General features: G+C 36.1%; 1 protein-coding gene across 4 annotated transcripts in view; it reads left to right on the forward strand.

Annotated features, from left to right (window-relative positions):
- ZEB2 (zinc finger E-box binding homeobox 2) overlaps nt 1-22,500 on the forward strand; it is a 141,462-nt gene that overhangs the window by 116,015 nt on the left and 2,947 nt on the right. For all 4 annotated transcript variants that reach the window (XM_027835702.1, XM_027835705.1, XM_027835703.1 and 1 more), the window contains 5 exons: nt 4,640-4,828; nt 5,517-5,731; nt 8,453-8,561; nt 9,538-11,516; nt 13,009-13,189. In XM_027835702.1, coding sequence (XP_027691503.1) covers nt 4,640-4,828; nt 5,517-5,731; nt 8,453-8,561; nt 9,538-11,516; nt 13,009-13,189 — 2,673 coding nt within the window. The remainder of the gene's footprint in view (nt 1-4,639; nt 4,829-5,516; nt 5,732-8,452; nt 8,562-9,537; nt 11,517-13,008; nt 13,190-22,500) is intronic.

Here is a 22,500-nt window from a genome sequence, read left to right on the forward strand (position 1 = left end):
AAGGAAGGAAGGAAGGAAGGAAGGAAGGAAGGAAGGAAGGAAGGAAAAAAAAGATATAGGTATCAGCATTTTGTGTCACCACAGTCATTCCAAAATGGTGGCAAAATAACAATTGCTCAACATACCTTCTCATCTTCCTAACTGCTTCAGTTACCTTTAGCCTTCCAAAATTTTCTCTTTACTAGAATTATTCATCCCTTTTTCTTTTTATGAAAATATATTATGTTCATAAAATGTATGCTTTAATCTTTGTTAGGAATTAAAACTACCAAACCAAAAATGGTATGAGTTTTGTAGGAGTCTAGAGGTGTATACATGTCTACTAAAGGAAGAAAAAATGGGAAAAGAAACAAAAAATGAGGTGAGAGTTAACTATGTAACATAGTTAATTCACAGAGTCTCAGAGTTGGAGGGAATCTGTAAGGCCATTGTGTAGTCCATCCCAATCAGAAAAAGAACTCTTTCTCCAACATACCCAACAAATGTTGATCCAGGTTTCATTTGAATAAGTCAAAGGAGAACCTCAAGAAAAAGTCTATCTCCCTTTGGTATAGCTCAAATTTTTGAGCTATTTTTCCTGAGATTAATTTTAAATTTTCCTCTTTGCAGCTTTTTACCATTGCATCTAGTTCTGCCTTCTAGGGCCAAACAGAATAAATACAATTTCTTTTTCACGTTGAAGCTCTTTACATATCTGAAGACAGCTATCATGCCCCTCCCCCATCCCCTTCCTTCCCAAACTCAATCCTGCTCACTGGGGGAAAGGAAAGAAGAGTAAGGCACAGAAAAAGAAAGAAAAATTATTAGATTCTTTTGGTATTATGTTTCAGTACTGATTAACACTCATTTGCAATTTAAGAAAACATTCCATATGTATGGGCATGAAGACTAATTTGTGTTGTTATAGTTGGTACTAACTAGCAAAATCAGCATGGATGAACAATAAATTTAGAAAGAAACAGAAGTTTCTATACCTAGACTTGTAGTATACTCAGGAGTGAAGTTACACCTAAGTATTGTCAAGTGTACATGGAGATGAGAATATTTTTAATGTCAGGCTCTTTTAGCTTAGCAAAATTTTATTTGAACTCAAGAAAGATTTAGATTTCTAGGGTAAATGTTTAGGGCCAAATGAAAAACCCTCAAGAAAAGTTAGGAAAAATCATCAGGATTTCTTGTGTGTTAGTTTTAGTTACTGTTTGATCATAAATACAATTAAAATATCTGCTTTTAGCATATCATGGCAATCCTTGAATAGAGACCTAAGAATTAAAAAGATTAAATAAAAATAAAAAATGAGGTTGTTTTTATACTTCCATAGTATACTGGATTAATTTTAAAACTCTCCAGTGAATTTTTTTACCCTATCCATGTACCTATTATAGAGAATACAACCATAGAAAATTCAATGTTTGGTGTGAGTTCCTGTGTTTTGATCCAACTATAAACATAAAATAAATGTTTGCAAGTAGATATCCTTTCCAACAAGTTTTGTGATTGACATGAGTCCTATTTTCTGACCAATCATACCAAGACCTGAAGAAAGGGCCATACAGAAAATATAGTTACCTTTTGAGAGAATTTCTCACAGAGACACCATGGTATGGTTGGGGAAAAAAAACCAAACTAGATTTGGCAACAAAAGACCGAGATTCAAATGCTGCTATGACCACTTGCTAACTGTGTCTTTGAGTAAATTATTTTACCTTTCTGAACTTGTTTCCTCATCCATAAAAAAAGAATGCCACAAAAATATCATTATTGTTATTATTCTTATTAGTATTCCTTTCCAGCAATATAGTAAATTAAATTCTCATCCATAAAATTTGTGTACTGCAGTGGAAAGAATTTTGAATTTGAAGTCAGGAAACCTGATTTCCCGGCTCCTAACCTTGGGCAACTCAGAGCTGTTCTGGGCCTCAGTTTCTTCATTTGTGAAATGAGGAGGTTGGACTTAATGACCTCTAAGTCCCCTTCTAGCTTCACATTTCCGAACCTATGAGCCCTAGAAAGCTCAACTCAATTCCACTCAAGTGATCAAAACATCATGGGTCATCCCTCCAGTGCTGCAACTATCCCACATGAAGCAAAGTCCTAGCGGTTCAAATACTGCGATTCAGAAACATTCAATTCCACCTCTTCCATGTGACCTTCCTTGTGGGCTTCTACCTTCCCTGACTTTTCCCTTCTCTGGACTTTTCCTGAAGTTACAATCAATCTTAAGTAGCTCCCTACTTAAATGGTGCTTGATGGTTTCATGAATGGTAGTTCAGTTCTCTTTTCCAACTAGACTGTAAGCTCCTCATTGGCAGAGTGTCTTACACAAGCTATTTTACTTCTTTCACAGAGTCTAGCACAATATTGGGCACCTGAGATAGGGCCACAATAAAAGCTTATTGACTAATTGATGTGTGGTACAGATGACGCACCCTTTTCTTTTGCAAAACCATTTAACAGCCTTAAGCAGCATTCAGAAAGTCTCCTTAGCATATTACTCAGAAGTTTACCAGAAATAACTTTATGTCACCTTATAAATGATTTGCCTCTCAAATCAACCAGTTATAGTGCTAGAAGAAAACTGGATAAGAGCTATGTCTATCCAGAAACATCTAGTATTTTTCTGCCACACAAGCCAAAAGGATATAAATATAAATACAATTGAAACATCCATTTGCATTTGATTCCATTTTTCAATGGAGACATTCATATGCAAATAAAAAATCAGGCTGCACAATGCAGCTGTAGCCAAATAATTCAGATCTCACTAGAACATCAGGATAAAAGTAGGATGGTTAGTGTAGATGCTACCCAAGCCATCAAGAATGATAATACCCCTCACCATCATAGTCATTTTGATGACCTGTTTGTGAAAGTTAAGTTTCTTCAGGCCCCAGTTACTGTGATGCAAGTTAAATGTCATCATCACAATCACCACCAATTTATACCCTTGGGAAAGTGTCCACAATATCATGAGTATGGCAGTGGGTAACAAATCCTCACTTTTCGTTTATTTTTCTACTAAATTGCTGTTTTAAAAAAATAGGTTTGAAACAAAGTTCCAAGACAACCTTTAAAAGCTGGTTCCATCACTGCACATGGTATCTCCATCCTTGAGAAAAATATAGGACATTTGAGTAGTGTTGACTTTTCTGTTAACGCACAGATTTGGTTATCTTCCCACAAAACTTGCAAAGACATAGAAAAAAGTTTGAGCCTAGTAGTATTAAAAGTTGCCAGTACCTTCAGTTCAACATTCAACAAGGTGCAATTCTACATTCCAGTTTGTGTGTTTTCTTTTTATTTTAGCCCATGTACTTGTCTATTGTTCCAGGTCACATTTAAATATTTCACTTTAAAACACTCTCATAGATAAACTCATTTCTTGATGATAAAAACAGAAGAAATAATTATCTTGGCCTATGCAAAATTCTTATTTGGAAAGCCAAGCAGATTACTTTTTTTAAAATCACTTTTTATTTTTATGGCAAAGAAGCTTGGAGTAAATGAGGGAGAGAGGCATGGTTCAGGGCGCTAACACTTTTGAGAAATTTTGAAAATTCATTCATTCATTTCGCCATTCATTCCTCAATTCCTACCAGCAGTGAATTTTTAAGCATAGGTAAAGCAGAACATTAAGAGTCTCTCTCTCCCTCCCTCACTCTCTCTCTCTCTCTCTCTCTCTCTCTCTTTCTCTCTGTTTCCTCCCTTTTCCTCTCCCTCTCTATCCCTCTCTCTCATAAGCAATTGATTTTTACATTAAAGTCACAGCTTATTTCAAAAACATGTTTAGAGGTTTTAAATGTGCAAAGTCTTGTACAAGTCACTAAAACTGTCATTTATTTTAGAAGGAAAGATACACGTTTATAAGTCCCCATCATTGGGAAATCATACTTCAACTCTTCTTACTTCTTACTGCTAATTTTTATTCCCTTCCTACGAACAATAGGCTTAACCTGATATAATTTTCAGGCAGAGTTAAAATATTGAGATTAACAAGTATAATTTTTAAGGACCATGAATGCTCTTTCCTATAATTTGTCAACAGTCATGCATTTTTAAAAAGTACATTCCTATCTTTCTACATCTTAGGATTTGCACTCATTCCTGTATGTGATATTCAGAGGACGGGAGGAATAAAAGCATATTTTTAGAAACAGGATGTCTTTGTGGTTAGGAACATGTTATGTTCGGTGGGCAATAAAAAATTAGATATACCTTTTTAAAAAAGAAAGAAAACTTATAGCAAACTATAAAAGTAGCTTTGGGCTTGTATTTTCTAGCAGTTGAGATCTGGAAACATGTGGTTGTATTTGTAAAATTTTACTGAGTAACATTTTTGAAATAATGTATTTTCCCTTTGCAAATTACCCAGAGATGAATTTTCCAGGAAGAAATAAAGACAATGTCATCATTTATTTTAAAGAAAAATACCATTTAGTTTTTGTATCTAGCACATGATGTGGCCCAGAACAGGCCAGTGTTCAATCAATAATTGGTCATCTGGTTCACTTCTTGCAAATAAACCATATATTTGTAGTTCCATTGTGAATCAGCATTTCGTGAAAACAGTGACATAAACTGCTCAGGCTCTCTGGGAGAAAACCCTGAAAAACCATTTCTTTTTCTTTTATGATTTCAGTTAAGAATGCAAATTGCACGTCAGACTTTGAGGAATATTTTGCCAAAAGGAAACTGGATGAAGGGGATGGCCATGCAGTTAGCATCGCGGAGTACCTACAGCGCAGTGACACAGCCATTATTTACCCAGAAGCCCCTGAGGAACTGTCTCGCCTTGGCACTCCAGAGGCCAATGGGCAAGAAGAAAATGGTGAGACTGTAATTCATTTTTAGCCACTATATTGACCCCTTGCAGCTGTTGCAATTACAAATGCACTACATGCCTGGGTGTTTACCTTAAAATTTGAAGAACAGCTGCAGAAGCATGGAATTTCATGAGCAAAGATTGGAACTGTAATTTTAGTGTATTGTGATTTTTTTTGTCAGCAAATTTGTGTCATTCTGTACATCCAGTGAAGAACAGGAACAATCAAAGCTTATTTCTAAGAGAGAAATGTCCAAAAATATCCTTATCTTTTGGGGAGACTTAATTTCTGAAGAAAAAATTTAAAAGTGCTGGCCTCCATCACCCTAACACTTTTGTCAAGCAATTGCAAAGGTTCCTCACACAGTCATGGCCATAACTTTACATGGCTCAAGATTAAAAACAAATTGCTAATCACCTGAAGAAAATTTCTTCATTTTTCAGCTATTTACATCTCCCCCCAAAAGCTCAAGTCATTAATTAATTTTCTAGCACAGTATGAAATGATTCAGACAAGTTTGTCCTGGGTGTGTGAGGGAACTGGTGTGTGCTAAGGCCAGTCTGAAATGATGGCACTCTGGTGTAGCAGATTGCAGTGATTCCTGTCATACCATCCCGGGCAATAAGCCCATTAGCTGCCATTGATTTACTGACCTTTTGGCCTGCTTCTCCCTCTCCTGTCTCTCGGCTACAGACCTGCCACCTGGAACTCCAGATGCTTTTGCCCAACTGCTGACCTGCCCTTACTGCGACCGGGGCTACAAGCGCTTGACATCACTGAAGGAGCACATCAAGTACCGCCATGAGAAGAACGAGGAGAACTTTTCTTGTCCTCTTTGTAGCTACACGTTTGCCTACCGCACCCAGCTCGAGCGACATATGGTGACGCACAAGCCGGGGACAGATCAGGTGGGGGGTTGGTTTTAAGTGATTTCTTTCTATAATAACCCCTTAGAGAAACGATGTTGCTTTGATTGGCAATCATTATTAATTTTTCATGGCATTTTGAAGATGCAGATCTTTTAATGGTAATAGCTTTAATTGAGGTCTAAATGATTTTTTGATGGTCTCTTCTAATATGATTTAATAGTCCTATGTTCACGATCGAATGAGTGTGTTAATTTCTAATTTAGAAATTTTATTTGCACTTTAACTTGACTTTAGTTTCATTTTTATGTTCCTCAAAAAGTGAATGAAACTGTAGCATTTTAATTATACATTATTAAACATCTCAGCAATTTTAATTCCATTTTTCACTTACTTTTACTTTGACATTTTCGCATATGGGATTCCTAAGTCATAGTAAAAGATGAGTGTGTTTCTTTCATTTGTCAAATAACATCTTCAATCAGGTAGATATTTTTGCATGCTCCTGGTAGTTTATAAAATCAAATTGAATGTTTTGAGGAAAATAAAAAATGCCCATATGTATATATGATTAAACTATGCATATACCTAGCATAGCTGAAGTAAGTAAAAATGAGTCTTCCTAGCTATACATACATGGATATACACATGCATGTATTTTATATATACATGTGTATATATGTATTTTATACATACATGTGTATACATATGTGCATATACATGCACGTGTATATAGCTATACATGTACATAAGTATGTGTGTATGTGTACGCACAGTAGGATTGCTCTGGCTCATTTGGTTCATTTTTTCCTTGACACTTTAAAGAAAAAGACAACTCTGTAGCTTGAACAGGTAACCACAGCTTGCTAAGATTCATAAAGTGATTCAATGGAACTGCTTTACAGTACTCTAAACGTTTTAGCAAAATTGCTACTTCTGGCATCCTAAGAGAATTATACCTGCAAATTGAGTGTATGAAGTGTTAGAGTGGAAACGGAAATGGTATGCCTTACGTCCAAATAGACGGATTGGCATAGATGAAGTCACACTGTATACGCCTTTTTACCACATTAATAGTTTTTCTTACCTTGATGTATAGAAAAAACATTTTTATATTTTGTTTGATTTTGTTGGCTTCATCTTTTACAAGGAGGGAAAATTGGTTAGGGAAACAGATTCCAAGTAATGCTGATAATCCTTCGATTTGGAACTTTACCATTTAAGTGGACAGGGAATGTAAATCATCCTAACTGCATCTGATATGGTTTGTTATATGAACCGCTTTTCAAAGTTCAAATATGGAAAAATGTTTGCATGTTTACACTTATGTAACACATATTTTTCCTTTGCTTAATTTCACTAAAATGCTAAGGAAAAAACTGCCTAGATATTTATCTCTCATAACTGTCTTAAATTTCATATGCAGAAGTGTGATTGTGTTGGCGCATTATGAATGGTAGCTTTGGTGTTGAAAAGTCCCCTCATTTGCTCATGGCATTTACAATTAGTAAATTAAAATGATTGTATCATATTAACAGTGGCACAACTAAAGTTTATAGTAGTCCTCTGAGGGCTGTGGGGGGAGACAAAGCAGCTGTTGCTGTTTGTTTATGCAACTCAGCAACATATGAGCGCTGGTCCCTCAATGGTGCTCGGCGGGCTGGGCTCTGCTTGATCTTTGAAGGTTGCTGCTGTTTGAACAAACCTCCCTGTGTCCCATGTAACACCATCTGTCTCACTAGGAATGTGGGAAGATTCAGCACACCCTAGCAGTTGTCATACCGTTTCTGGGTTGTCTTTTTGCAAAAGGCTTTTGTGCCATTGCTGCTCAAAAAAGGCTGACCTCCTACCTTGAGCATCCAGAGTGGATGACTGAATCTTTTCTTTTTTTTTAAGAATTCAAAGTCACAACACTTTTCTCTCTTGTTCAAAAAGGTCAGCTGTGTTTGATTATATCTTCACTGCTTTTAACTTGGCTTTCCAGCAAACTTTTTTCTGGATTCGTCCCTACTCCTTAGTGCAAAAACTAAAAGTAAAAATGAACAAAAATGAAAAATGAAAACGATCTGAAATTATTCCTGATAGTCTGCGTGAAAACTGCTCAAGAAGTTATCACCTGGGATATTGTCTCTTACATTGTATAGTGAATGAAGTCTGATATGCAACACCTTGATTAAAAAAAAAACAGTTTACATTTGAAACTAGCATCCTGAAAAAGATGTTTAAATGTTTATTGAATGATGACACATTTAAGATCAAGTATTTTTACTTATTTAAATCTGAAATTGCCATAGGATGATGCACTCCAAACTTGTAAAGAAATTATAATTATTGTGGTTTTACATTTTCGAGATGACTTAGAGTTTTCAGGAAAAAATGGTTCATTCCCCCCTTGTCAGTCTCTGGTACACTAGGGTAGGGAATTCCCAAGTTTTCAATTTTGCAGTGAATGTGAAGAAATACAAACATTTATATAAATGATTTCCTCTCATCTCAGGACAACTTAAAGAGACATTTTGGAGAAGGGAGTTCAAAAATAATTCTGAAGCAAATATTGAATACTTGTGCTAAAGCACTTTTTTTATTTGTTTCAGTTTACTGCAAACATTATAACTTTTATGGCAATACTGAAAGACTGGGGAAAGAAATGAATGTGTACACAGACTTTTTGGCCTATCTGAAAAAGAGGTGTCCTTTCTATTCTACCAAAATGTCTTTGTTCCTCCTGTATATGACTGATATCTGCCTCTGTTCCTTTCCTAGCATCAAATGCTGACCCAAGGAGCAGGTAATCGCAAGTTCAAATGCACAGAGTGTGGCAAGGCCTTCAAATATAAACACCATCTGAAGGAACACCTGCGAATTCACAGTGGTGAGTAGCAGAGGTGCTGGTGCTTTCATTTGCATTCTGTTTAATTAGCTGAGTTTTAAAGATTGTTTAAAATTTACACAGTTCTGTTTGTAGCTTTTTAGAGCTACTAAGGTATTTCATAAATTATGTGTGCCTGACTCATCCTCATGAGATTTGTCCTACCATTAATAGCATTGTCTTGTGAAAAGATTTGTAATACTAACACATTAAAAATTATAAATGCTTTGCTTTGTTCCCAGAGCTCAAAAGTTCCCCCTCTTCCCTTGAACCCTTGCTTATATTGAATAATCTTTTGGCCTAAAAAAAACTTCAGTTTCAAAAGGGAGAGGTAAAGATATTCAATGTGGTTTATCTTTTTATAACTAAGAAAGATATAGGAAAGTTGCATGTAATCATATGAAATAAGAATTTTGTTAGAGAGCTCAGGCAGAGCTTTTCTAAACGTTACTTCAATCTTGGGATCTGCGTTTGAGCAAAAGAAAAACCTACCACTTAGATTTTTCACCCCAGAACAAGTCTGATAGCTCTGCCAAGCATTTTATTACCAAATTGGAAGCTACTCAAAGGACTTGTAGGATTGGTGGAATCAATGGAATCTCTACAAAGTTGATTAAAACCATGGCCCCACTCCCCTTTAAACAGTGTGACATCTTTATTGTGCTATTGACCACACATTAATCTGACACACTGTTAAAATGGGAGGCTGCCGATGGCGAAGGGAGATTCGGAATCTTTCCTGAGAGCAGAATAGATAGCTGTTCACCTTGCACAGCTGACATCTTGAACTATGTCAACTCAGCGTAGATAAAGCCTAGGAAACAGTTATAGTCAAATAATTCTGACTTAAACACCTAAAACATAGAGTAGCATCATTTTTGCCCTTTCCACTTAATCACTTGGGTGGCTACCCTGGTAGTTGAATTAGATTGCTACCTATCATAAGATAGCATAATGTTTGTTTTAATTATTATTTTAGGTGAAAAACCATATGAGTGCCCCAACTGCAAGAAACGTTTCTCACACTCTGGCTCCTACAGTTCACACATCAGCAGCAAGAAATGCATTGGTTTAATCTCTGTAAATGGTCGGATGAGAAACAATATCAAGACGGGTTCTTCTCCTAATTCTGTTTCTTCCTCTCCTACTAATTCAGCCATTTCACAGCTGAGAAACAAATTGGAGAATGGAAAACCACTTAGTATGTCTGAACAAACGGGCTTACTTAAAATTAAAACAGAACCACTAGATTTCAATGACTATAAAGTTCTCATGGCCACACATGGGTTTAGTGGCGCTAGTCCTTTTATGAATGGTGGACTTGGAGCAACCAGTCCATTAGGAGTTCATCCCTCTGCTCAAAGTCCAATGCAGCACTTAGGTGTAGGAATGGAAGCCCCTCTACTTGGGTTTCCTACAATAGGTAGTAATTTAAGTGAGGTACAGAAAGTTCTACAGATTGTGGACAACACGGTTTCCAGGCAAAAAATGGATTGCAAGGCTGAAGAAATCTCAAAGCTAAAAGGTTATCACATGAAGGATCCATGCTCTCAAGCTGAGGAACAAGGAGTCACTTCTCCAAATATTCCACCTGTGGGTCTTCCAGTCGTGAGTCATAATGGTGCCACTAAAAGTATTATTGACTATACTTTAGAGAAAGTGAATGAAGCCAAAGCTTGCCTCCAGAGCTTAACTACTGACTCCAGGAGGCCGCTAAGTACTATTAAGAAGGAGAAGTTGCGTACTTTAATAGACTTGGTCACAGAAGACAAAATGATTGAGAACCATAACATATCCACTCCGTTTTCATGCCAGTTCTGTAAAGAAAGTTTTCCTGGTCCCATTCCCTTACACCAGCATGAGCGTTACCTTTGCAAAATGAATGAAGAAATCAAGGCAGTCCTTCAACCTCATGAAAGCATAGTTCCCAACAAATCTGAAATGTTTGTTGATAACAAAGCTCTTTTGCTGTCATCAGTACTTTCTGAGAAAGGAATGACTAGCCCTATCAACCCATACAAGGACCACATGTCTGTACTTAAAGCATACTATGCTATGAATATGGAACCTAACTCTGATGAACTACTGAAAATTTCCATTGCTGTTGGCCTTCCTCAGGAATTTGTGAAGGAATGGTTTGAACAACGAAAAGTGTACCAGTATTCAAATTCCAGGTCACCATCACTGGAAAGGACCAGTGCCAAGGTGGCGCTGGGTGCCACCAACAACACACCCACTAAAGACTCTTTATCAGCCAGGTCTCCCATAAAGCCAATGGACTCTATAACATCACCGTCTATAGCTGAACTCCATAACAGTGTCACTAATTGTGATACTCCTCTCAGGCTAACAAAACCTACCCACTTCACCAATATTAAACCAGTTGTTGATAAATTGGACCACTCAAGGAGTAATACTCCTTCTCCTTTAAATCTTTCCTCCACATCTTCTAAAAACTCCCATAGTAGTTCTTACACTCCAAACAGTTTCTCCTCTGAGGAGCTTCAGGCTGAGCCTTTGGACTTGTCGCTACCAAAACAAATGAAGGAACCCAAAAGTATTATAGCCACAAAGAACAAAACAAAAGCTAGTAGCATAAATTTAGACCATAACAGTGTTTCTTTATCATCTGAAAATTCAGATGAACCTCTAAACTTGACTTTTATCAAGAAGGAGTTTTCAAATTCAAATAACTTGGATAATAAAAGCACTAATCCAGTATTCAGTATGAACCCATTTAGTGCCAAACCTTTATACACAACCCTTCCACCACAAAGCGCATTTCCCCCTGCCACATTTATGCCGCCAGTACAGACCAGTATTCCAGGGCTGCGACCATACCCGGGACTAGATCAGATGAGCTTCCTACCACATATGGCCTATACCTACCCGACTGGAGCAGCTACTTTTGCTGACATGCAGCAAAGAAGAAAGTACCAACGGAAACAAGGATTTCAGGTATGGGACATAGTTGGCTGTGTTTCTACCAGGAAACGAACAGTTGAAAATTGTATAGATTATGTTCTCCTAGGAAAAAATAATCTGGGGAGGGGGAATCAAATGTTGTTGTATTTTTAGCAGAAACAGAAGAGTTTATTTTAACTTGAACTTGAAAAACTGAGTGGGCTAGAAAAATAAATGGATGTAACACTAGAATACTGTACTATGTAAGCACATTTGCTAAAAAAAAAGAAAGAAAGAAAGAAAGAAAGAAAAGAAGAAAGATAAAAGCATATTTGAAAGAACTTAACATTTATTTTTTGAGGTTTATTATATTGTATTTGTCAGCCATTAGAATTTTATATTGCTAACAACATTTGGTAGACCTTATGTATATGCCAAAAATTACAGTCCACAACAGTCACATACCTTTACAGATGTTCACAATATGTAAGAACAGATATATGTGCTCTGTATGTATGTGTGTATATGTGTGTATATAACATAGTTTAGTGAAGTGAGTGATTTTCAAGAATAATTTTTAAAATACTTTAAGACATTCCCTTATGTCTTATTAAGTTCCATTAGTAATTTTACTGACTAGTAAATGTTTCACAGTTTCAAATGTAAAAATCAGGTACATTTTAACATCGTGGAGAGTAATGCCTGCCTGCACAATAGGAGCCCAAACTGCACTGCACCTCCACAACAGCTTCCAATTTACAGTACATCTGCCCTCTTTGTAAATGTATTTAAGCCTATTTAATCTTCTCTAATATTAATTAGTGCAGACGTAGTCTAAGAAAACTGAACTGTGTGATAGCAAATGGAAATGTATGTTATCATGCAAGTTTGCACTCCTTAGGATCAAGACAAAATAAATATCAAGAAATTTAATAATTTACTGATCCACATTCATTATTGCTTAATGCTGAAGGCTGTTTTAACATAGATAGAACATTGATAAAAAGTGTTATTAATATTCCCTATTTCAAATTACAAAATTAAATATAAAAATATAGCTTAAGGCCTTTAGTCAGTAGACATACATTTAAATAGATTGCATAATAATAACATTTTGTACCTAAATATGAAATTCAATTAAAATGATTTTCTACTGCTACAGTTATCTCTAAAGTTAGGCCATTGAAAAATAAACATATTCAGGTCTCAAGTTTTTTCTTATAGTTATTTCATGAGATCATTTTGAAAATTTTCTTATAAATATTCGTATTTTTTTACCTCTGTAGTTTAAAACTATTTTATCTCGGCAAAAAATAGTGAAATCTGCTCTCCAGGGCAGAAGTGTTTCCTATATTGTTCACATCTGAGATGTAATAGAATGATGTAAAATTTGAAATGTGTCATTTAAAATAAAATAACCTAGATCAATTTGTAAGCATTGTCTTTGAGAAATTACAAATGTCACATTGTGAGGGTCCAGAATGTTGTGGAAAAGTAGGGCAAAAGAAATAGAATGTGTTAGATAAACTATTTGATTCCATCATAGGGAGAATTGCTTGATGGAACACAAGACTACATGTCAGGCCTAGATGACATGACAGATTCTGACTCCTGTCTGTCCCGAAAGAAGATCAAGAAGACAGAGAGTGGCATGTATGCGTGTGACTTATGTGACAAGACATTCCAGAAAAGCAGTTCCCTTCTGCGACATAAATATGAACACACAGGTATGAATGACTTTAACTAGCTAGTTAGAGCTTCACTGCATGCTGTACATTTCATAATATTTAATGAGTACACTTGTGCGACATAAGATGTAACATATGCTGATACTTTCAACAAGGAAGAAATAATGCTTTTGCCTAGCTCAGTTGGACTTTTTTTCTTTGCCTGTTTATTGGATCGTATGCATAATTATGAATGCATTTGTCTTCACCTCTTTTGACTTATCTGTAAGCTGAATTCACAAATTATGTCAGATAATAGCTTAGTGGATAGTGCTATGAGAAGATATGGTCATCAGAAGCTTAGGCATCAGATGAATCTTGGTATTCTTAAACTGTGACTATGGTCTATTAAAACATCTGCTTGATAATATGAGCCAGTGAACCAGTTGTCAGTTGCATCAATACAACACCAAACAACCAGCTATTGCTGTTGTTGTTTGACTGATATTCGGGTAGTGCCATAAGCACAACCATAGAAAGGTTCCACGTATGACCTGAAGCTACAGTCACCACGCTAGTACCATCCACAAATCCTGAAAGAGGAAGGGGAAAGGGCTGCATAATGTCTATGTGAAGTTGTATTCTAAAGGAGAAAATGAAATTATCTTTGGATGGAAAGCTACAATAAAAATCCTTAAAATGTATTACTTCATCCCTAATTCATGCGCTCCTAACTTTGGGAAATGGTACAAAATAAGGAAGAACTTGCTAATAATTGGAGCCATCCAAAAGTGGAATGGGCTGCCTCAGGAGGTGGTGTGTCCCCTCTCATTGGAGGTCTTCAAGCAAAGGCTGGAGGACCACGTGTCGGGTATGTTGTAGAGGGAGTTCTTGTTGTTCGGGTATGGGTTGGACAAATGACCACTGATGTGCCTTCCAACTCCCAAGTTTTGGGATTCTGTAATTCTGTGAAAATGCCCCCAAAGCAGTACATCACTGTGGGTGCAGGCCAAATTTAATGGCAAAGTTCTGATGACTTTTAATGTGGGGAGATGATTTGTTCACCACATCCACGAGTCTATTCTGCATTGGAGGTCCTGTGCTTTTCCAGGTGGACCAGCTGAAAGGGGGGATTGACTTAGGATGGATCAGGATTTGGCTAGGATGGAGTGTAGCTATAGGCATTGCTATGGTGAGTGGTTAGCTGTACAATCATAAAGCATTAAAGCCAGAACGAAAGTTAGGTATCATCTTGTTAAATCTTATTTTCTACCCAAAGTCTAGAAAGGTCTATAATACAATGGAAAAATAACTGGCGTTGGACTCAGGAAAGACATGGGTTCAAATCCTGCTTCCTATCCAATCTAATCCAATAAACATTTATTAAATATCTTCTATGTGCAAAGCCCTATATTAGGTGCTGGAGACACTGAGAAAAAAGGAAATAATACCTTCACTTTAAGGAAAATACATTTTCCAAGAGGGGAAGGGAGTGGTTTAGAAGCCCCTAGGCAACTCACCTAACCTCTCTGAGACACAGTTTCCTTATCAACAAAATGGGAATAATAATCCCAGGCATACTGACCTATCAAGTTTGTTGTGAGGATCAAATGATACACGTAAAGTCCTTTGAAAACCCTAAAGCACTATGTAAATGTTTGCTTTAACTAATAAACATTTTCATAATACCTCAAGTCTATACAGAACTTTAAAGTTTAAAAGATGCTTGTCTCTCAACTTCCCTGTAAAGTAGGTGTGGGAGACATTATTATCCTCTTTTGACAAATGAGGAAACTGAGTCTCAGAGAGATAAGATCACACATCTGATTAGAATCAGGGTACCAATTCTTCTGACTTGGAGTTGAGAGTTCTTTTCATTACTTCACACTTATTTGCCTGAGGTCATACAACTGGTTAATGTAGTCAGAATTCGAGCTCATCTCCTGATTCCCAATTAAGTGTTGCTATCACTACTCCATGCCACCACTGAGATAAGTTTGCTTTTCCTCCTTTTTTAAGAGTCCAGATCAGAATAGAACCTTAGGGCTAGATATGAGTCTGTAGCCCAATCCTTTATTTGGTAGATTGGTAAAGTGAAACATAGTAAAGTTAAGTGGCTCATAACACAGCTAAAGCTGGTGGGGTTGGAATTCAATTCAATTCAATAAATGCCTATCAAGGTTTCATGCTAGGTGTTGAGAATACAAACATATAATGAAAAACCTTCAGAAGTTGACCTGCTAATGGGTTGGAGGTTAGAGGAGGGGGTTGCCACTTATATAAAAGTAAGTATAATACAAGGAAAAGTGAAGAAGAGAGTACTAAAAAATGGAAGAGATCAGGGAAAGAAGGCTTCAAGAAGGGTGTGGCACCAAAAGTGAGTGATGGAAGTTTTCCACTGATGGAAAACAATGATTCTAAGAGGGGGAGATGATAAGGAAAGAATATATTTGTCATGGAGAATGGCTTTCCTGAATTTAACAAAGAGTAAGATAGAATTTTGAATTTGGGCCTAGCTAGTAGACAGTTTGGACTGGAAGGAAAACTATGGGATCCTGATTTTTAATGCAGGATTCTTTCAACTTGACCACACTATTATTTTTTTCTGTATCCTAAACTCTAACTGAATGAGTGAAGAATTCTATGAGTAGATAGAGCAAAGGGCCAATTAACTAGAGGGAGAGAGGGAGAGAGAGAGACAGAGAGACAGAGAGACGGAGAGATAGAGAGAGAGACAGAGAATGAGAAGAAGTGTATTTTTATTTTCAATGAACGGTCTAGATTTGGATCTTCTAAGTAAAGTATTAGAATTATTTGGGAAAAAGTGAGGATATGGAATAAGAGAAAGAGGAAGTGTTATTAAAAGTTTAGTGACAAATTAATTTGAGTTCATAACCAGAAAATACATTGTACTTAAAACTTTCCCCATCCTTGTACCTCATTCATAAATATTTTTGCCAATACTTGAGGATAATTATAGACAGCACAAATATTGGCCCTTTTAGATTAGAAAATTAAACTAACCAATATTTTAAGCATGTTCAGTTATGAAAAATGTTTCATATTTCATAATTTAAACCCCACTGTTTAACAGAAGCAGTAGCAAAGACTCTTTTCTGCGTCTCAATGGTTTTAACACAACCATGTACAAACATTACCTTTCACAGCACAGCTTCTGTAAAGGTTTTATCTTAGAGCTGCCCTCCATATATTGTAAGATAGAGCTGACTCTCACAAGCAGATTGACTCTAAGGTCAATAGCCTTAATGAGATTAAAAGCCAAAAAGTTGGCAAACAGAAGGATGAATAATAATTGAAATTTTTTTTCCAAAATAAACTGCATTTAAACAAAACAAAAATAAAACATTTTGCTCTTTTAAGATGTGAGACCTGATGCCTCAAAGTATATTTTCTATCAACAGGATGGTTACCACAATGTCACTTCTCTGAATTAGTGGTTTAACAATCCTGCTGTTAGTTTTCCACCTTGTTAGTTTTCTGGATTGTCAACTTCTTGGTCTCTTGGCCCAACATATGACAAATTTTCCTTATTTCTGAGCCTTGGTTTCCACTAAAATGATACATTTTTTCTATCACCATGAAATATATAGAAATTTAGCCAACTTTCCTTTTTTAATATCTAGGTCTTATATTTTTATAAATGACTAATAGTGTGTTTTATACTTAATAAGAATCTCAAAAAATTATTATTAATGGGAATTAAATCTGTAAGTTGCTAGGGCTAGCAACAATAAAGTTAATAAAAATAAATATTCAGATAGGTATTAATTCTAAATTTGACATTGATAATGATTCATTGACTGAGTTCATAGTTTAACATTAAGAATGTTTTCTTTTAAAAAGGAATAAGGAGGAAATTACAATTCATACATCTTTGGAATCCTATGTACTTTTATCTCTGAACTGTTGAATTTGTTTTCCTAGAAGACTCGATACTATCGTTAGCTTTCATGGCTATAGTCATTCCATTACAAAAGTTAACCAAAAATGTATTCAGAGATGCCCACTGCTGCTTTGGTTCACAATTAGTCTTCATTATTGCTGATGTAGTGGAGCATATGGTAGCCAGGAGGTCTGACTGATATACTGAAAGAGTGTCTGAGGTATTTCAGTTGGTCTTTAGGACAATCCACTTTGGTAAATTTATACTTTAAAGATCATTTGTTGAAAGCTACTACCATTACCTTTTGTCCCCAACTGTCTCTCTCACTCTACTTGATCATTGTTCACAGTGAACTTACTTTGACCATCATTAAGAGAGCAACAAAATCTTTAATTTTTGAAATCTATGATTTCTTAGTTTCTTTTTCTGAGTGAAAAAAAAATCCTCTGAAGGATTGGCTTTTGCAGCATTCTGGCACCAAAAATGTTAATTATCACAAAGAAACTTGTGAATTCTATGTATGGCTTGCTTTAAAATACTAATTTGAAAATTCCTTTGATCATACACTATTGGGACTCATGTATCTACTACACTAACTTCCTTAGGTCTTCTTTATTCAAAATGAGTTGAAAGCCTAGGGGTTAAGTCAATCACTAGTCAAATTCTTTCTTAGGTTACACACTACTGTTTTTACATCCTAAACCAATTCATTTCAAACATCATTCTAGCTTCCAGGTGAATCATCAGGCTAGAGATTAAAGAAAAAATAAGCCTCAAAAGGCCTTAAGCATTCATAAATTTGGATGTTTCTCTGAAGCTCGTTTCTATACAAATGTATTTCTAGGAGTTCTTGATTTCAATCAGATGAAAAAAAGATGAATGTGTAAGCCACTATCTCTTTAAACTAGGCTAGAAGGTATACCAATTGGTGAAATTTCTTAGTGTGTGACAGGAGTCAAATAATGTTCTCCATTAATGTTGCCTTTTGCTTGGTATGTATAATAATAAAAGTTACTATTCACATTTGTATTGTGCTTTAAGGTTCATAATTTTTTTTTGTACAACAGCCCACTGAGATAGGAAAATTACTGTCCCCATTTTGTAGATGATGAAACTGAAACTCAGAGAGTTTAAGTAACTTACACAGGGTTACATTCTAAGTAAGTCCAAGCCAAGATTGCCTATTCCATGTTCTTACTTCCACAGATTTCCTTGTGATCTCTCCCTTTTTTCTAGAACTTTTGTGTTCCTTTCTCTCTTCTCTTTCTCTCTCTGCCTCTGTCTCTCTTTATCTCTGTCTCTGTCTCTCTGTCTCTGTCTCTCTCTGTTTCTCTTTGTCTCTTTCTCTATCTCTCTCTGTCTCTCCTCTCTCTGTCTCTTCAACCTCCTCCCTTTCCCCCTCCCTCCCTCCCTCCTTTTATTATAATATGTCTTTCCAAGTATCCAAATGACTTGGAAGAATAAAAGCTTTGTTCCTCAATTCATAACCTCTTAGAACTAGAAGAGACATTATCTAGACCAAACTCCCTCATTTTGCAGGTGAGGAAACTGAGGCCCAGAGAAGTTAAATGACTTGCTCAAGTTCACATGGTGAGTTAATGACAGAGTTGGTGCTAAAAATCAGGACTCCAAGTTCACAATTCACTTTCCATTACATCATTCATCTTAAAATTGACCCATTTAGAACTTAACTCTTCTAATTTCATTGAAAAGAAAATGCATTATATTTTAAGATAAACTTTATATACTGCCTTCAGATCATGAAGCCATAGTAATGTTTTCATGCTATAAAAGTATTCTTTATTAGTGACAGTATGCTCTGGAAAGTAATCTCCAGTCACAGAATATTTTATGGGCTCTAATTTAATTAAGCTCCCTATACTAGTCTTAAAGATCCCAAATCCTGTATTCCTTAATAGCATTATCCCTCAGGAAGACAGACTCATTCCATTGGTAGTCCATTTTGTAGCTTTTCTCATGAAAAGTAGATTCAGAAAGCAACCCCAAAGTACAAGTATTCTCAGTGTGCTTAATCAATCTGATTTAAACCATCTACTCATTTCAAATGAGAACTAAAGATGACCCCTTGATTTGGAGAACTTTCAAGAAAAGGAGACATTCTGAAATAGAACAAAACCCAGGTATAGAATCCATATCTTTTAGTCACATCAGATAGCCTTACTCTACATTTAGCCATTAAAGGAGGTTTGGGGAGCATTTTTAAAAAATTCTATCTTGGGAATTTATCCTGAAATTTGTCTGTTTTTTTCAGATTAAATCATGTAGTATTTTGGTCCACAGTAGACAGTCATTCTTATTCTAAATTGCTTTCAAAATAATCAGAACAACCCTACTAACTACACATAGCAGCATGACCAGTGAGGTGCTAAAAGTATCATTTATTCTAATTGAATTGATTAGTTTCACTAGAACTTAGAAGAGTTCATCTATTCAGTTTATTTCTGTAAACATTTACCAAGAATTACTATATGTAGATGGGCATAGACATAGGGCATTGTACAGATTACTGGGAATGCACAGATGAAATGAGACAGAACTGCTGAGGGCCAGCATAGCATAGTGGTCTAATAGACAGCTGGCCTTGAGGATTCAGATCTTGACTGACACCTACCTTTTGTGTGACTCCAGACAAGTCACTTAGCCTCAATGTTTTAAGCATCTCTTTAAACTTATAAGGTACAGAGAAGGTGCCAGCCTGCTTTGGTGAAGAGAATCTCCTCACCTGAGAGTCTCCTATACCAATAAAATCATAGGTCCAGTCTTTATCCCTATCTTGCTCATGGAGGCAGGGGGAGAGAAGAGGAAGAAAGATAAGATACTACAATAAACGGTAGAATTTTTTTAAGAACAAAAGGGAACTTCAACAAGATTTTATTTGAAATGATATGAGAGAGAAAGCTGTATTTTAACTGAGGAGGAAGAGGTCAGGGTGAGGGAAACCATGACAGTGATGGCATCTGAGTTGAATTTGAAGAAAAGAAGGGATTTCGATAGGAAGAGAGTGGGGGAAAGTCCATTTCAGGCACAGGGAATGGGATGAGCAAAGGCACATAGAAGAGAAAGTGTATAACAAGAACATATAACATATAACTGAGGGGATTCCAATTTAGCTGCAAAGTAGTGTATACAAATGGGAGAAGGGCGACTTAAAGCCAGAGTCAAACTGTGGAGTCAGTTAGTCATTCCTCAATATTTCCTAAGCATTTGCAAGTGGCAGACACTATGCTAATCACTGGAGATAACAGAGAAAAGTATATATTTTTTTAAAAAATCTCTTCCCTCAAAGAGTGTACATTCTTGAGTAAAGGAATAAATATGATAATAATGACACACAAAGATTACTTGAGCAACAGTGTGAAAGATTTGGCTGGACAGGGATAATTGCTGGTGTTGTTGACCAGTCATTTCAGTTGTGTCTGACTCTTTGTGACCCCATTTGGGATTTTCTTGGCAAAAATACTGGAGTGGTTTGTCATTTCCTCCTCCAGCTCATTTTACAGATGAGGAAAATGAGGCAAACAGTGTTAAGTTACTTGTGCAGGGTCACACAGCTAGTAAGTGTCTGAGGCCAGAGTTAGGCAGATGAGTCTTCGTAACTCCAGGGCTGGCACTCTATCCACTGAGCCACCTAGCCATCCATATAGTTTGGTGACAGGGAGGCTTTTATAAAAATTGAAAAAGAGGTGCTAAGGGTGTGAGCCAGTTTGGTGGCAGAATAAGTGGAGATCAAGGGAGAGAGAAATAAAATCAGTAGCCTTGGGAATTGATTGGATGTAAGAAATAGGAAAGAGTCAAAATGACTGATTTGCAGGCTGATAGATGACATTGTCATCAAAAGATCATAGATTTAGATGTAGGAGGGACCTTAGAATCAAGCATCAAATCTTGGGTGAATGCCCAACATTTAAGGATGAATCAGCAAAGGAGATGAGGTGGGGGTGGGGATATCTATGACAGATTTGTAGCAAAGAAACCAAGGTAGAGTTTGTGAAGGGCTGCAGATAGGTCAAGGAGGAGAATGAATGAAAAGATCCCATTAGACTTGTAGATAAAAAGGTCATTAGTGTTAAAGAGAACAGTTTCAGTTGAGTAGTGGGTATGAAAGCAGGTCTGCTACCATTCATGCCTACTTGTCTTATATTAGCAAAAAGATATTAATTCATAATCCCATCAATACTGCATTTGGCTCAAATGTTTCTCCCACATATTTTGACCCTAGTTCATTTCATTTCCTATAAAATGTAAGTTTCTATATTTGTAGACAGAAAGACATAGGTTCAAATCCCACTTCTGACATTTATTATCTGTGTGACCATGGACAACTCGTTCATCCTCTCTGAGCCTCACTCCTTAAGATAACATGCACACACACACACAATCACAGAACTTTGACTAATTGATACAGGAAATTAATACTTCATTTAATTTACCCCAAAATTCAACAACAAAGTTCAAGATAATTACTATCTTATTTTAGCAATGGGTAGAGATGTGATAATTTTCGGTTCTTAGCTATTTTATGAATATATTATGACATTTAAATTCTACCCTTTATCACAGTTACTTGTGTAAAGGTCTTATCTACACTATGAAACTGTAAACTCCTTTGAGGGCAGGAACCATATCTAACTCATCTTCCACTCATGAGGAGCTCAACAAATTAACTACTAATTTCTTACCCTCTTTTGATAATATTTCATTTACTGTCAAGTTCAGAAAAGAAAGATAAGACTTGTAACACAATCACATGAACCTTCCAAGAAGGCATGATCTCTGCCTTCTTAAAATATTCTGTGTCATGTTAAATTACCTTTCCACCATGGTGGTCTGTCAAATGAAAGAGCATGCCATCTTTCCAGACTCTTGACTCTCCATTGGAATTCTCTCTTCTGTTATTCAGTATACCTCATTCATCACATCTTTTCCAAGGGACAAGGAGTGGCTTTTTTGTGGTTTGAGTTGTGTTTTTTTCCCTGGACTTTAGCTGTCTTAAACCTTCCAGTAGATTTTTAACACTCCCATTTTCTAATACAATATTGCAGTCACCAAGAAACATCCTTCTCTTCTCCTACCTTTCAGGTGTATAACTTATTCACATTCTAATCTCATGCCTCATCAGCACAATTGTTTTGGATATACTATTAAGACAGAATCCATTAATGACAGAGTACAGAACAATCTACATAGCTTTTTAAAAAATAGCATTCCATAAAGACAAACCTAAAGATATGTAATTACTAATTGATGTTATATGTAGCTGCAAAATTGTATAAATGAGATGTATGGAATGGGCTTTTCACCTTACAATATGACACTTAGCAAATGAAAACAGGGTTGATGATACGAATGTTGTTCTTTAATTCAGTTGAATGAAATGTGAGTTTGTATTGATGAAACTTGTAGCTACATATATGTTATGATTATATGTCTTGCTATTGCATGACAC

Source organism: Vombatus ursinus, unplaced genomic scaffold (genome assembly GCF_900497805.2).
Source record: "Vombatus ursinus unplaced genomic scaffold, bare-nosed wombat genome assembly UNPS02014816.1, whole genome shotgun sequence".
NCBI classification, from domain to species: domain Eukaryota; kingdom Metazoa; phylum Chordata; class Mammalia; order Diprotodontia; family Vombatidae; genus Vombatus; species Vombatus ursinus.